Here is a 16,722-nt window from a genome sequence, read left to right on the forward strand (position 1 = left end):
CCAAAAGAGAAGAAAGATCAACATGGCAAACAGGACTGATTAACCATAGAAAAATACAGAAATAAAAGGGCACTGATTAGGCCATAACCAAAGAAGATGAAATAACAGATCGACCAGGGAACTGATTAGGTCATAACCAAAGAAGATGAAATAACAGATGGACCAGGGAACTGATTAGGTCATAACCAAAGAAGATGAAATAACAGATGGACCAGGGAACTGATTAGGTCATAACCAAAGAAGATGAAATAACAGATGGACCAGGGCACTGATTAGGTCATAACCAAAGAAGATGAAATAACAGATGGACCAGGGCAATAATTGACCCATAGAATAAGAAATAACCCAATGTCAAACTGGCTTATAAAGGAAAAACCGTATCAGTGATCTAGGCCTGGTGCGTATTGTCTCGGCTTAATCGGGAGCATGTCATCGGTTATGCAACAATAAGCTAATTATGTCTGTCAGATCCGTTAGATTGCAATTAGTCTGAAGTTTTAGGGGGAAAAGTAGGCCTTTCAACTTCCTATAAAACTTCCTCATACTCCTAGTTGTTAATCATCTTTGCTTCCCGGTCGTGTTTCGTTATCGTTTCTGCTCTAATCTACGTTTTTTGTTGTTGTTGTCACGGATGTTAATTACAAACAAATGTTTGTCGCTAATAAAGACGTCCAGACATCAGCCTGGTTTGATAAATGGACACCGTGTTTCCTGTGATGGGTTATAATGTGATTTGTCTGGCTCACAGAGATAGTATGTTGTTTTTAGTTTCAGTATGTGATGTATTTTGTACAATTCTTCTTCTCTTATATCTATTGTTCAGTCTATAACAGGGTACCCCTGGGTTTGTCGTCAAACAGCTGTTTTGGCGCATTTTTTCACATTTTCTTCCGAGCTTCCATCCATGGATTTACATGGGTGCAGTTCTAGACTCCAATGAGCACTTTTTGCCCATTTAAAAAAAAAAAATTGGAATGTAGCAGTGGGTGGAAACTAAGAATACGTCCCAAATGGCACCCTATTTCCCTTAGTGCACTACTTTTGGCCAATTCCTGGTTAAAAGTAGTGCACTATATAGGGCTCCATTTGGGACACCGATCCTAAAAGCTTAAAGTGGTGTTTTCTCATCCAGATGCAATGAGAGAGAATCTAATGATACATCTGACTATGAATCCTCAAAAAAGGCGAATGACCGATTTTGATCTGACACCAAAATAGACAATACAATCTGTGAAATTAACGTGTGTGTGTGTGTGTGTGCGTGTGCGTGTGCGTGTGCGTGTGCGTGTGCGTGTGTGTGTAGTCGGTTCCAAGGATATCTCAGCCATTAGAAACAGCAGCAGAGTCATTAGAGCATTTAGTTTGCATCCCAAGGGACACCCTATTCCCTATTCCCTATTCCCTGTTCCCTATTCCCTATTCCCTATTCCCTATTCCCTATTCCCTATTCCCTATTCCCTATTCCCTATTCCCTATTCCCTGTTCCCTGTTCCCTATTCCCTATTCCCTGTTCCCTGTTCCCTGTTCCCTATTCCCTATTCCCTATTCCCTGTTCCCTATTCCCTATTCCCTATTCCCTGTTCCCTATTCCCTGTTCCCTATTCCCTATTCCCTGTTCCCTGTTCCCTATTCCCTATTCCCTATTCCCTATTCCCTATTCCCTGTTCCCTATTCCCTATTCCCTGTTCCCTATTCATTGTATAGTCTATAGACACGCAACTCCTGTAATGAAGCAGCTATTAAATCAAAATGTCATTTTCAAACATTTGCCAAAATTAAATAGAGTATATATTTTTTTAATCGTGACCATTTTAAAACAGTTTTTAACATGCGATAAGGGTAAGAAATGTCAGGTTAAATGAAAAAGGGTATCGTATCAAACACAAAACAGAAATGTCAGGTTAAATGAAAAAGGGTATCGTATCAAACACAAAACAGAAATGTCTTAAGTGTTACAAAAATAAACGGTACATGGGGAATGATGGAACATATTATTGTAGGATTAGATGGAAAGTAGATTTAGCACATATGCATTTAAACGTGTGAAAGCAACAGCAAACGTTTTCAACGAGAGAAGAAGAACACTCTCCACTGGTGGGAGTTTGGAGAGACGCGCCCTGTGGTGTATCTGTGCCACAGTAATAATTCATTTTAACAACACATTTCAAATGCAAACTTCAGAAGGACATTTTAATGATACATTTTGACAGTTCAAAAGGTCAGTATGCCTATGCTAGTAGGCCTAATTTGTTGTTTGATGCCCCATTGCTGCTAAGTTTTTCAAAGTAAACGGTTAATATTCTTGATCACCATATTTTGTTGGGAGTTGTATATTTATTTTTTGTCAATCTCTCTCCTTACGATTTGACGTTTGCGCCGTACCCGATCCTATAGCTGTACAGCAAATCAGCAATCTGTTCTCTAGCTCACCACCTGACCTGTGTTGATTGACAGTTTGCTGGTCCAATCAGAGGGCCAAGTGTGCGTTTCACTAGCCAATCTGTTCTCTAGCTCACCACCTGACCTGTGTTGATTGACAGTTTGCTGGTCCAATCAGAGGGCCAAGTGTGCGTTTCGCTAGCCAATCTGTTGCAAGGATGATGCTGCGGCTACTGTCTCTGGCTGCGTGGAGAGTAATCAATGGAGACTGTGCCACAAAATGAGTGACAAAATGTTACAAAACCTGGCCAGAGAATTTCATGTCGTCAAAGTCGAGTCTTGAGGCTCCAAGTCGAGTATCAAGTTATTTTATTTGATATTATAAGTCAAGTCTCGTCATCAAATTTGTGACTCGAGTCCACAACTCTGGCATAAGGTGCCATTTGGAATGTGACCAGGTAGTCTGACACTTCTGGTGTTTATTGCACAAAGGTTCTCTTCTTATTTTATTTTCTGGTTGTTAATTATCTCAGTGGCAGGCTCAGGAGCACGCACAGTAGGTGTCGGTCTGTCTTCCGGCATGTTCTTAACCCCCCTTGGTTGACCACAGCTCCAAATGTGAATTAGCAAGAACACCAATCAAGATCCTCGTGCTGCTGTCACCAGTTGACACTCTTGAGATTGCTGAGAGAACTGGGAAAATAAACCGACACCTCGCACGCACGCACGCACGCACGCACGCACGCACGCACGCACGCACGCACACCTCTCTCTGTGAAACTCTGTCTGCTGACATAGGTTGAGCAGTCGTAGCATGTATTGGAGTTTTGGGCTGCCTTCCAAATGGCTCCCTATATATAGTGCACTACTTTTGCCCCGAACCCCATGGGCCCCGGGTTAAAAGTAATGCAACATAAAGGGAACAGGTTGTCATTTAGGAAGCGACCTGGGATCCTGCCAGGCATACAAACGTTAGCAACGAGGAAGCATGGGGATTAGGTTGCTCCCGCCGACCCACAACGTCATAGGGAGACCAAGGCGAGCACTGGACAAGACGGTATTTACATGTCATTATTTAGCGGCGGTGAGGATGTTAAACACCCACCTGCCGTCAAGTGTGTTGCGTGGCACTGTTTGTTGTTGTTGTCCCTTCTAGAATCATCTAAGCAGTGTGAGTGTGGGCTATATTCCACCTGCATAGGATATCTTAGAAATTATATTGCTTTAAAAAAAAAATGTTAAGTGCCAAATGTCTGTTTCTTGACAGCACAGCAGGAGCCTGATTTTTTTATTTTTTTAGACGGCTAAAAATATGTGATTAAAGCGTCAAGTACCTCTGAGCACCTACTAGTCCTTCCTCAGCCTATTATGCTGTAGAGCTTTCCCCACTTGAAGAGCCTTTTGTGTTTTAACACTGGAACCGCTGGGCCTCGAGGGGACCCCCCTTCAAGCTAACTAGCAGTCATTCTGACTGCAACTTTCTAATAGTGTAATTAATACATTTCTTATATGCTATCGCTGAAATAATATTTTATTCTTGAAGATATTAGGTAACATTAGAATAAAAAAAATAAAAAAAGAATTCATTTCAAATAACAAAAATATCATTTTCATTTGTTTATATTTCTGTATTGCATTGAGAAAGTATTCAGACCCCTTCACCTTTTCTACATTTTGTTACGTTACAGCCTTATTCTAAAATGTATTAAATAAAACGTTTCCTCATCATACTACACAATAACTCATAATGACAAAGCGAAAACAGCTTTTTTAGAAATGTTTGCAAATTTATAAAACAATTTAATCTTTGAGTATTTAGACCTTTCTATGAGACTCGACATTGAGCTCAGGTGCATCCTGTTTCCATTGATCATCCTTGAGATGTTTCTACAACTTGATTGGAGTTCATCTGTGGTAAATTAATATGATTGGACATGATTTGGAAAGGCACACACCTGTCTATGTAAGGTCCCACAGTACATGTCAGAGCAGAAACCAAGCTATGAGGTCGAAGGAATTGTCCGTAAAGCTCCGAGACAGGATTGTGTCAAGGCACAGATCTGGGGAAGGGTACCAAAACATTTCTGCAGCATTGAAGGTCCCCAAGAACACAGTGGCCTCCATCATTCTTAAATAGAAGAAGTTTGGAATCACCAAGACTCTTCCTAGAGCTGGCCGCCCGGACAAACTGAGCAATCGGGAGAGAAGGGCCTTGGTCAGTGTCACGTTCCTGACCTATTTATGTTAGTTTTTGTGTGTTAGTTGGTCAGGACGTGAGGTTGGGTGGGCATTCTATGTTATCTGTTTCTATGTTGGTTTCGGTTTGCCTGGTATGGCTCTTGATTAGAGGCAGGTGGTTTGCGTTTGCCTCTAATTAAGAGTCATATTTAGGTAGGGCATTCTCACTGTTTGTTTGTGGGTGATTGTCTCCTATGTCTGTATGTATGTTCGTACCACATGGGACTGTAGCGTTTGTTTGTTTTGTTTCGTTTCGATGTCGTCCGTTTCCTGTACGTAAGTTTATGTTTAGTTATGTAAGTTTATGTTCAGGTTTCGTTCAACGTCGTTTTCTTGTTTTTGTAGTTTGAAAGTGTTTTGTTTCGTTTCGTGTTGCCATCATCGTTGTTAAATAAAGATGGCTTATTTCCCAAAGCCTGCGTTTTGGTCTGAGGATCCTTCTCTCCTCACCTCATCCGAGGATGAGGAGAGCGTCACCCGTTACAGAATCACCCACCAAGCTAAGACCAAGCGGCAAAGGGAAACTCAACGGAGTAAAGGACAGGAGAGAAACAAGGATTTCTGGACTTGGGAGGAAATATTGGACGGGAGAGGTCCATGGGCACAGCAGGGAGAATATCGCCGTCCCAAAGCTGAGCTGGAGGCACGGAGGAGAGCAGAGGCTACCGGGGAGAGGAACCGGAGCTATGAGGGAACGCGTCTGGCACGGAAGCCGAAAAAGCCCGTAAGTAATTCCCAAAAATTTCTTGGGGGGGGGCTAGGAGATAGTGGGCCAAGGGCAGGTAGGAGACCTGCACCCACTTCCCAGGCTTACCGTGGAGAGCGGGAGTACGGGCAGGCGCCGTGTTACGCAGTAGAGCGCACGGTGTCTCCTGTACGAGTGCATAGCCCGGTGCGGGTTATTCCACCTCCCCGCACTGGGAGGGCTAGATTGGGTATTGAGCCAGGTGTCATGAGGCCGGCTCAACGCGTCTGGTCTCCAGTGCGTCTCCTCGGGCCGGCATACATGGCACCGGCCTTACGCATGGTTTCTCCGGTTCGCCTACATAGGCCGGTGCGGGTTATTCCACCTCCCCGCACTGGTCGGGCAACCGGGAGCATTCAACCAGGTAGGGTCGGGCAGGCTCAATGCTCAAGAGAGCCAGTACGCCTCCACGGTCCGGTATTTCCGGCACCACCTCCCCGCCCCAGCCTAGTACCTACAGTGTATACACTACGCACTAGGCTACCAGTGCGTATCCTGAGCCCTGTTCCTCCTCCACGCACTCTCCCTGTAGTGCGTGTATCTAGCCCGGTGCCTCCAGTTCCGGGTCCACGCACTAAGCTACCTGTGCGTCTCCAGAGCCCTGAACCCACTGTATCTTCTCCCCCTACTAATCCTGATGTGCTTGTCCTCAGCCCGGTGTCAACAGTGCCGGTACCACGCATCAGGGATAGAGTAGGCTTTGAGAATACAGTGTGCCCTGTCCCTGCTCCCCGCACTAGTAGGAAGGTGCTTATCATTAGCACGGTGCCTCCAGTTCCGGCACCACGCACCAGGTCTACAGTGCGCCATATCCGGCCAGAGCCATCCGTCTCACCAGCGCCATCTGAGCCATCCGTCTCCCCAGCGCCGTCTGAGCCATCCGTCTGCCAGGAGCCTGCAAAGCCGCCCGTCTGCCATGAGCCTGCAAAGCCGCCCGTCTGCCATGAGCCTACAGAGCCGTCAGCCAGACAGGAGCCGCTAGAGCCGTCAGCCAGACAGGAGCCGCTAGAGCCGTCAGCCAGACAGGATCTGCCAGAGCCGCCAACCAGACAGGATCTGCCAGAGCCGCCAACCAGACAGGATCTGCCAGAGCCGCCAACCAGACAGGATCTGCCAGAGCCGCCAACCAGACAGGATCTGCCAGAGCCGCCAACCAGACAGGATCTGCCAGAGCCGCCAGCGAGCCATGAGCAGCCAGAGCCGTCAGAGAGCCATGAGCAGCCAGAGCCGTCAGAGAGCCATGAGCAGCCAGAGCCGTCAGAGAGCCATGAGCAGCCAGAGCCGTCAGAGAGCCATGAGCAGCCAGAGCCGTCAGAGCGCCATGAGCGTCGAGAGCCGTCAGCCTGCCATGAGCGTCGAGAGCCGTCAGCCTGCCATGAGCGTCGAGAGCCGTCAGCCTGCCATGAGCGTCGAGAGCCGTCAGCCTGCCATGAGCGTCGAGAGCCGTCAGCCTGCCATGAGCGTCGAGAGCCGTCAGCCTGCCATGAGCGTCGAGAGCCGTCAGCCAGCCATGAGCGTCGAGATTCGTCAGTCAGCCATGAGCTGCCCTTCAGCCTGAAAAGGCTAAATACCCAGAACTGCCCATCAGTCCAGAGCTGTTTCTCTGTCCGGAGCTGCCTTTCAGTCCGGAGTTGCCCCTCTATCCTGATCTCCCTCTCTATCTTCATCTACCTCTATATTCTTATCTATCCCTCTATCTTGATTTATCTCTCTGTCCCGGTGTTATCCTTATTAGGTATATTATTAAGAGAATTGTGTGGGGGGAAAAAAGAGGGTGGACATTCTTGGAGGGAGGAAGTTAGGATGGATTATGGTGGGGTGGGAACCGCGCCCGGAGCCTGAGCCACCACCGTGGTTAGATGCCCACCCAGACCCTCCCCTAGACTTTGTGCTGGTGCGTCCGGAGTTCGCACCTTGTGGGGGGGGTACTGTCACGTTCCTGACCTATTTATGTTAGTTTTTGTGTGTTAGTTGGTCAGGACGTGAGGTTGGGTGGGCATTCTATGTTATCTGTTTCTATGTTGGTTTCGGTTTGCCTGGTATGGCTCTTGATTAGAGGCAGGTGGTTTGCGTTTGCCTCTAATTAAGAGTCATATTTAGGTAGGGCATTCTCACTGTTTGTTTGTGGGTGATTGTCTCCTATGTCTGTATGTATGTTCGTACCACATGGGACTGTAGCGTTTGTTTGTTTTGTTTCGTTTCGATGTCGTCCGTTTCCTGTACGTAAGTTTATGTTTAGTTATGTAAGTTTATGTTCAGGTTTCGTTCAACGTCGTTTTCTTGTTTTTGTAGTTTGAAAGTGTTTTGTTTCGTTTCGTGTTGCCATCATCGTTGTTAAATAAAGATGGCTTATTTCCCAAAGCCTGCGTTTTGGTCTGAGGATCCTTCTCTCCTCACCTCATCCGAGGATGAGGAGAGCGTCACCCGTTACAGTCAGGGAGATGACCTAGAATGTTTTTATTTGTATTTATTTAACCTTTATTTAACTAGGCGGGTCAGTTAAGAACAAATTCTTATTTACAATGACGTCCAACCAAAAGGCCTCTTGCGGGAACGGGGGCTGGGATTAAAAATATATATAATTATAAATATATATATATATATATGTGTGTGTGTATATATAAAGACCCAGATGGTCACTCTGACAGAGGCACCTAAAGACTCCCAGACCATGAGAAGCAAGAGTGAACTCTATGGCCTGAATGCCAAGCGTCACGTTTGGAGGAAACCTGGCATCATCCCTACGGTGAAGTACAGAGAGATCCTTGATGAAAACCTGCTCCAGAGCTCTCAGGACCTGAGACTGGGGTGAAGGTTCACCTACCAACAGGACAAGGACCCTAAGCACACAGCCAAGACAATGCAGGAGTGGCTTCGGGACAAGTCTCTGAATGTCCTTGAGTGGCCCAACCAGAGCCCGGACTTGAACCCAATCTAACATCTCTGGAGAGACCTGCAAATATCTGTGCATCGACGCTCCCCATCCAACCTGACAGAGCCTGAGAGGATCTGCAGAGAAGAATGGGAGAAACTCCCCAAATACAGGTGTGCCAAGCTTGTAGCATCATACCCAAGAAGACTCAAGGCTGTAATCACTGCCAAAGGTGTGTCAACGTCGTGTGTATAGGTGGCAGGGAAGTCAGGCGCAGGAGAGTAAATGAAGTGTATATGGAGACTTTTAATCAATGTCCATGACATGCTCCAAACACAAGAAAATATACATACATCAAATAAAATGGGTACGAGGACCCGTCGCACACCTATACACTAATAAAACAACACTTGACATAAAACAATCTCTGACAAACACATGAAGGGAAACAGAGGGTTAAATACACAACAGGTAATGAATGGGATTGACAACAGGTGTGTGGGAAGACAAGACAAAACCAATGGAAAATGAAAAATGGATCGATGATGGCTAGAAGACCGGTGAAGTCGACCGCCGAACACCGCCCGGACAAGGAGAGGCAACGACTTCGGCAGAAGTCGTGACAAGGTGCTTCAAAAAAGTACTGAGTAAAGGGTCTGAATACTTATATTCATTTGATATTTCAGTTTTTATTTTTATAAATGTACAAACATTTCTAAAAACCCGTTTCTGCTTTGTCATTATGGGGTATTGTGTGTAGATTGATGAAGGGGCAAAAAAACATTTAATCATTTTTAAAAATAAGGCTGTAACGTAACAAAATGTGGAAAAAGTTGAGGGGTCTGAATAATTTCCAAATGTACTTAAAATAAAAATAAAACTCCCACAAAAACACCAATTCAACTTTTCCATTAATGTTATTCGTAAAATGCCTTTGTTACCACTATGACACAGAAACCATTTGTATTAGAACACGGTAACAGCTTATTTGTATTATAATTATACAATTTTTTAACAAAATAACCTAACCACAAAAACGCACGGTCATTAAAAAGGGCGATCAAAATGATTCCAGCTCATTCTTACATGGGCAGCGTTCTCAGTTGGATTTCATTTAGCGCTTACCCCTGGTCTTAAAAGTCCACACAAATCTTCACCACATTAATTTGCTTGACACACACTTTTTCCCACAAACACGTTGCTTTCAGGTGACACAGGTATCTGGGGTTATTTTTCTTTGTGCATCTGGCCACCTGGCACTGTCTCCTCCCCGGGAGCTGTGCGTAACGGAATAGAGTAGAACACATTAGGAATGATTTTGCCATAGGAAAAACCCACACACGTTATACAGTAGAACACATTAGGAATGATTTTGCCATAGGAAAAACCCACACACGTTATACAGAAGAACACATTAGGAATGATTTTGCCATAGGAAAAACCCACACACGTTATACAGAAGAAAACATTAGGAATGATTTTGCCATAGGAAAAACCCACACACGTTATACAGAAGAACACATTAGGAATGATTTTGCCATAGGAAAAACCCACACACGTTATACAGAAGAACACAAGGCAGAAGTGTATCTTTATATGTAACATACCTTTTGTTTTGTTGGTGTAATAAAGCACCCGGGTTTTCTCTTCGTAGTGTCCCCGTCAATGTCAACTGTCAGGATGCATGATGCTCCTGACAGAAATGGTTCTTTATTACCTTCCGTCGGTACAGTGTGAGTGTTGTCATTCCTCAGCACCGCGGCTGTTCATTATGTTGCACAGAGGGAGCTCCAGTCTCACTTTGTTCATGGTGTCCGACAGAAATGTCTTCCTTTGCATGTAACTTGTTCGTCCTGTGACAGTGAAGTGAAGAAATTGTCCACGGTGACATTTGTCCCCTTGCCAACGTAAGGTTCCACAAGCTTCATTCTCTGACACGCGGGCACCTGCTGCCCGGTGTCTATCAAGGTGCCGTCCCTTCCTCTCTCCTGTCTGACCGTTTCATTTGGTGGTGGCGTGGGCACCTGTTCAGTCCACACCGTTATGTATTTTTTGCTCTCAGGCCTCGGAGGTGAAGGTTCAGGGGCTTAGTCCTCGGAGGTGAAGGTTCAGGGTGAGGCTTAGTCCTCGGAGGTGAAGGTTCAGGGGCTTAGTCCTTGGAGGTGAAGGTTCAGGATGAGGCTTAGTCCTCGGAGGTGAAGGTTCAGGATGAGGCTTAGTCCTCGGAGGTGAAGGTTCAGGATGAGGCTTAGTCCTCGGAGGTGAAGGTTCAGGATGAGGCTTAGTCCTCGGAGGTGAAGGTTCAGGATGAGGCTTAGTCCTCGGAGGTGAAGGTTCAGGATGAGGCTTAGTCCTCGGAGGTGAAGGTTCAGGATGAGGCTTAGTCCTCGGAGGTGAAGATTCAGGATGAGGCTTAGTCCTCGGAGGTGAAGATTCAGGATGAGGCTTAGTCCTCGAGGTGAAGGTTCAGGATGAGGCTTAGTTCTCGGAGGTGAAGGTTCAGGATGAGGCTTAGTCCTCGGAGGTGAAGGTTCAGGATGAGGCTTAGTCCTCGGAGGTGAAGGTTCAGGATGAGGCTTAGTCCTTGGAGGTGAAGGTTCAGGATGAGGCTCAGAATCAGAAGAAGACGTCATGATTCATGTCTTCCATCTGAGTGGTTTTCCTTCATATCTTGTAGCAGCGCTAACACAGCGTGTGCATCCATTCGTCTTGGTCCTCTTGTCATTGTAAATTACACTGTGTACTCCAAGTAGGTCAGAGTAGACTGATACGACTGCTTGGATTTGGTGGACTGATAGAGGGTACATACCATTTTGAGATTATAATTAGAATATTCCAATACAAAAGAATGTTCCTCCCTGTTCTTCATTCACAATGGGTGATGACATAAGTATACATTGTTCGCTTCCCCTCATCAACTCACCCATCCTCCCCTTTCTCCCCCATAATTCTTTACTCCGTTTATGTAATCTGTTGTTATATGTGTGAAATTAGTTTTGGTTCAGTTTAGGTTCAGTTTCCATGGCAATTATCAGGGTGATTATCAGTTGGGCCTTGCACCTTCCATTGTCGAGAGAATGAGCGGAGCAGGCCCGACTGTCGAGAGAATGAGTGGAGCAGGCCCTACTGTCGAGAGAATGAGCGGAGCAGGCCCGACTGTCGAGAGAATGAGCGGAGCAGGCCCTACTGTCGAGAGAATGAGTGGAGCAGGCCCTACTGTCGAGAGAATGAGTGGAGCAGGCCCGACTGTCGGGAGAATGAGTGGAGCAGGCCCGACTGTCGGGAGAATGAGTGGAGCAGGCCCGACTGTCGGGAGAATGAGTGGAGCAGGCCCGACTGTCGGGAGAATGAGTGGAGCAGGCCCGACTGTCGGGAGAATGAGTGGAGCAGGCCCGACTGTCGGGAGAATGAGTGGAGCAGGCCCGACTGTCGGGAGAATGAGTGGAGCAGGCCCGACTGTCGGGAGAATGAGTGGAGCAGGCCCGACTGTCGGGAGAATGAGTGGAGCAGGCCCGACTGTCGGGAGAATGAGTGGAGCAGGCCCTACTGTCGGGAGAATGAGTGGAGCAGGCCCTACTGTCGGGAGAATGAGTGAAGCAGGCCCTACTGTCGGGAGAATGAGTGGAGCAGGCCCTACTGTCGGGAGAATGAGTGGAGCAGGCCCTACTGTCGGGAGAATGAGTGGAGCAGGCCCTACTGTCGGGAGAATGAGTGGAGCAGGCCCTACTGTCGGGAGAATGAGTGGAGCAGGCCCTACTGTCGGGAGAATGAGTGGAGCAGGCCCTACTGTCGGGAGAATGAGTGGAGCAGGCCCTACTGTCGGGAGAATGAGTGGAGCAGGCCCTACTGTCGGGAGAATGAGTGGAGCAGGCCCTACTGTCGGGAGAATGAGTGGAGCAGGCCCTACTGTATGGAGAATGAGTGGAGCAGGCCCTACTGTAGGGAGAATGAGTGGAGCAGGCCCTACTGTATGGAGAATGAGTGGAGCAGGCCCTACTGTAGGGAGAATGAGTGGAGCAGGCCATACTGTATGGAGGAGGGGCAATGGGGGAAAACTATTCAAATAATGACATGCCCTCCTAAAAGTGGTTATGACTCCAGTTCCATTTGTGGTATTCCGACTCTAACTGCAGTGTGTTATATAGACTTGTGTAGGAAAAGTCAAGGACGGAGGGGGGCAGTTCCATTTGTGGTATTCCGACTCTAACTGCAGTGTGTTATATAGACTTGTGTAGGAAAAGTCAAGGACGGAGGGGGAGGGGGGGGGGGGGGGGGGGGGCGTGACTTTAAAAATAGCAGAGTAATAAAATGTATTAATGAATGAGCAGTCAAAATGGCCGCTTTAGCGTTTCTTGTGTTAACATAAAGGCGTGACTAGAGAACATGCATCCAAAATGGCACCCTGTTCCCTTTTTTTATAGTGCACTACTTTTTTTTACCAGGGCCCATAGAGCCCGGGGGATGCAGTTAGTGCCCATTTAAGATACAGTGTATCGCTATGGACTCTGGGAAAAGGGTGCCATTTTGGGGACAACCGTAGGCTCCATTAAAACTCCCTAAGATCTAAGGGCCCGGGGCTGGGTTTCAATGAAGATAACCAGGGGAGGCGGGCTCATAATAATGGCTGCAATGGAGCGAACGGAATGGCGTCAAACGCATGGAAACAATGTGTTTTGGTGTATTTGATACCATTCCACTGATTCCGCTCCAGGCATTACCACAAGCCTGTCCTCCCCAATTCAAGGTGCCGTCAATCCCCTATGAAGCTAACATATGGGATTGTTTTAAGATGGTCATACCAAGGATCATCTAGCGATTTGATTTTGATTTAAGTACCACCCCCCCCCAAAGTATATTAATAATAATTTATAAAACAGAAATTTGCTTTACTACTGTTAGTCCATAGAAATGAATAACCGATTCATACATGGCAAAACACAGAGTCAAGAAGTACATCAAAAGGAAGTTTGTTCTGAAGGGTTTGTCTCGTGTCTGAGAGATGTAAAGAAAATTACAAATATTGACCCATATTTAACACCTTTTTTGGCCATAAAGTACTTCCAAATACACTGAGTGTACAAAACATAATGAACACCTGCTCTTTCCCTGACAGACTGACCAGGTGAAAGCTATGATCCCATCATTGATGTCGCCTGTAAAATCCACTTCAATCAGTGTAGATGAAGGGGAGGAGACGGGTTAAAGAAGCATTTTTAAGCCTTGAGACAATTTTTGTATAAGTGAAGCTTTTAGTGAGAGGTTTAGTCCTGTTAATATTTAATAATCTCACCCCAGTTCATATTCATTTTATATATATATATAGGCACGCTTTAGTTTGTCTGGCTATTATTTTAAAAAACGAGTCATCAGGAGAAGGCATGTCCCTTGATGTTGATGATGTGGTTGTTACTGACAAGGAGCACATGGCTGAGATCTACAATCACCACTTTCACTCCTTGGATGGGCCACGCCTCCTTGTATGGGCCACGCCTCCTTGTATGGGCCACGCTTCCTTGTTTGGGCCACGCCTCCTTGTATGGGCCACGCCTCCTTGGATGGGCCACGCCTCCTTGGGTGGGCCACGCCTCCTTGGGTGGGCCACGCCTCCTTGGGTGGGCCACGCCTCCTTGGGTGGGCCACGCCTCCTTGGGTGGGCCACGCCTCCTTGGGTGGGCCACGCCTCCTTGGGTGGGCCACGCCTCCTTGGGTGGGCCACGCCTCCTTGGGTGGGCCACGCCTCCTTGGGTGGGCCACGCCTCCTTGGATGGGCCACGCCTCCTTGGATGGGCCACGCCTCCTTGGATGGGCCACGCCTCCTTGCCCATCCAACACTTCATCATCTCCCAGCCCTTCTAATGTGACTAGGCCCGACTCTCCTCGCTCTCTTTTCCCCCCTGCCCCGCTACACAGCCTCTCCCTGCAGGCGGTCACTGAGTCTCACGTGCTAAAGGAGCTCCTTAATAAATTTGACCTGATAAAAATACATCAGGGTCAGATGGTTAAGATCCTAATCCTCTATAAGGTTGCAGCCCCTATTATCGCAGAGCCCGTCTCATTTCTGGGAAGGTTCCAGGGTGCTTGGAAGGCAGCCACAGTGCATCCTTAATTTACAGGGGGAGATCAAGCTGATCCTAACTGTTATAGGCCAATTTTTATCTTGCCCTGTTTATCAAATGTGTTGGATTTTTTTTTAAATAAATACTGTGAAGTACCTGTTAGTGTCTTCCCCAGCTTCCTGCAGCTTGTCTTCCCCAGCTTCCTGCATCTCGTCTTCCCCAGCTTCCTGCATCTCGTCTTCCCCAGCTTCCTGCATCTCGTCTTCCCCAGCTTCCTGCATCTCGTCTTCCCCAGCTTCCTGCATCTCGTCTTCCCCAGCTTCCTGCATCTCGTCTTCCCCAGCTTCCTGCATCTCGTCTTCCCCAGCTTCCTGCATCTCGTCTTCCCCAGCTTCCTGCAGCTCGTCTTCCCCAGCTTCCTGCAGCTCGTCTTCCCCAGCTTCCTGCATCTCGTCTTCCCCAGCTTCCTGCAGCTTGTCTTCTAATGTCTCATTAATGGTGATTCAGCGACTGGCTCAGCCAGAGATATTATGTGGATTGGACCGAGATGGAGATGATTGAGTGGAGCTGGTGTGTGTGTGCATGCGTGGAAGTGGACGTTGTTTGTGTGTGTATTCCCCCCCCCCCCCCCCCCATCACCACATCTGTTTCACGCCATCTCTATCTGCCTCCCATCTGATCTCATCGCCACCCGGTGTAAACTCTCTGCCTCTTGGCTGTCTCTCTCCCCCCTCTCGCTCTTTCTACGTAGCCGGCACTGTTGCTATGCTCTTTCTCTCTAGGGGAATGGTGTATTCTGGGAGAGTTCTGGAGTTCTGCATCATTTACAACATGTCATACCATGTTTTACTACATAGCAGCCTACACTGCATGGAGAATCAGTAGTGTGCACTACACTGCATGGAGAATCAGTAGTGTGCACTACACTGCATGGAGAATCAGTAGTGTGCACTACACTGCATGGAGAATCAGTAGTGTGCACTACACTGCATGGAGAATCAGTAGTGTGCACTACACTGCATGGAGAATCAGTAGTGTGCACTACACTGCATGGAGAATCAGTAGTGTGCACTACACTGCATGGAGAATCAGTAGTGTGCACTACACTGCATGGAGAATCAGGAGTGTGCACTACACTGCATGGAGAATCAGTAGTGTGCACTGCACTGCATGGAGAATCAGTAGTGTGCACTACACTGCATGGAGAATCAGTAGTGTGCACTACACTGCATGGAGAATCAGGAGTGTGCACTACACTGCATGGAGAATCAGTAGTACACTACATTGCGTGGAGAATCAGTAGTACACTACATTGGATGGAGAATCAGTAGTACACTACATTGGATGGAGAATCAGTAGTACACTACATTGGATGGAGAATCAGTAGTACACTACATTGTATGGAGAATCAGTAGTACACTACATTGGATGGAGAATCAGTAGTACACTACATTGGATGGAGAATCAGTAGTGTGCACTACATTGTATGGAGAATCAGTAGTGTGCACTACATTGGATGGAGAATCAGTAGTGTGCACTACATTGGATGGAGAATCAGTAGTGTGCACTACATTGGATGGAGAATCAGTAGTGTGCACTACATTGGATGGAGAATCAGTAGTGTGCACTACATTGGATGGAGAATCAGTAGTGTGCACTAAATTGGATGGAGAATTAATGCCATCTTTTACCGTAGTTTACTCCCCACTTCATGTTTCTCAGTGATGTCATAAGGGAACAGATTCAGTCCACTTCGTGTTCCTCAGTGATGTCATAAAGGAACAGAATCAGTCCACTTCCTGTTCCTCAGTGAGGTCATAAAGGAACAGAATTAGTCCACTTCTGTTCCTCAGTGATGTCATAAGGGAACAGAAGCAGTTGATTCTGTAGGTCTCTATAACAGACAGAGCAGCAGTGGCCTATCTAAAGTTCAAGGGAAAGGAAACACTAGGCTTTAGAACAGTAGCTATCTGGAATTGGAAAGCACCATGTTGCCATTGTTGCATCACTGGCAGGATTTCACAAAACTGGCTGAAAGAGGATGAGCTCTGCTGGCAATATATGAACAGTTTGCTGGTGTCAAGCCATATATGAAAACATGATACATACTTTGAAAGCTGAGAAACAGCCCTTTCAAATGATATGACAGGATTTTGCCTTGGCGCAGCACCACAGCTAAAGGACTGCAGCAGAAACACTGTTGTCTAGTCTCTCCAGCCATTGTCTGTCTTTGACACCGTGGGGACAGCTTCTATTGACTGTGTGGTGCACAAGTGGCATGTTTACAGTGTCATCATCATCACAAAGGTCTGAGAGCTGACAGTCCACCAGTGTGCTACAGAGAGAGTTTTAAAAAGTATATACTTTTGCATATAAAGTGTATGTGGACACCCCTTCAATTGAGTGGATTTGCTATTTCAGCCACAGCCGTT

At 46.9% G+C, this 16,722-nt stretch overlaps 3 protein-coding genes across 3 annotated transcripts in view; 2 read left to right on the top strand and 1 right to left on the bottom strand.

The window, feature by feature from the left end:
• LOC129813543 (receptor-type tyrosine-protein phosphatase F-like) overlaps positions 1-16,722 on the top strand; it is a 488,239-nt gene that overhangs the window by 58,772 nt on the left and 412,745 nt on the right. The gene's annotated exons all lie outside the window — the stretch shown is intronic.
• On the top strand, positions 7,321-12,477 carry LOC129813542 (uncharacterized). The gene is made up of 2 exons (XM_055865837.1): positions 7,321-8,466; positions 8,862-12,477. Exon 2 carries the CDS (start codon positions 11,312-11,314, stop codon positions 12,299-12,301), a length of 990 nt encoding a protein of 329 aa, XP_055721812.1. The 5' UTR covers positions 7,321-8,466; positions 8,862-11,311; the 3' UTR covers positions 12,302-12,477.
• On the bottom strand, positions 10,376-10,867 carry LOC129814515 (uncharacterized). The gene has a single exon (XM_055867702.1). It carries the CDS (start codon positions 10,865-10,867, stop codon positions 10,376-10,378), a length of 492 nt encoding a protein of 163 aa, XP_055723677.1.

This window comes from Salvelinus fontinalis, chromosome 17 (genome assembly GCF_029448725.1).
Source record: "Salvelinus fontinalis isolate EN_2023a chromosome 17, ASM2944872v1, whole genome shotgun sequence".
NCBI classification, from domain to species: domain Eukaryota; kingdom Metazoa; phylum Chordata; class Actinopteri; order Salmoniformes; family Salmonidae; genus Salvelinus; species Salvelinus fontinalis.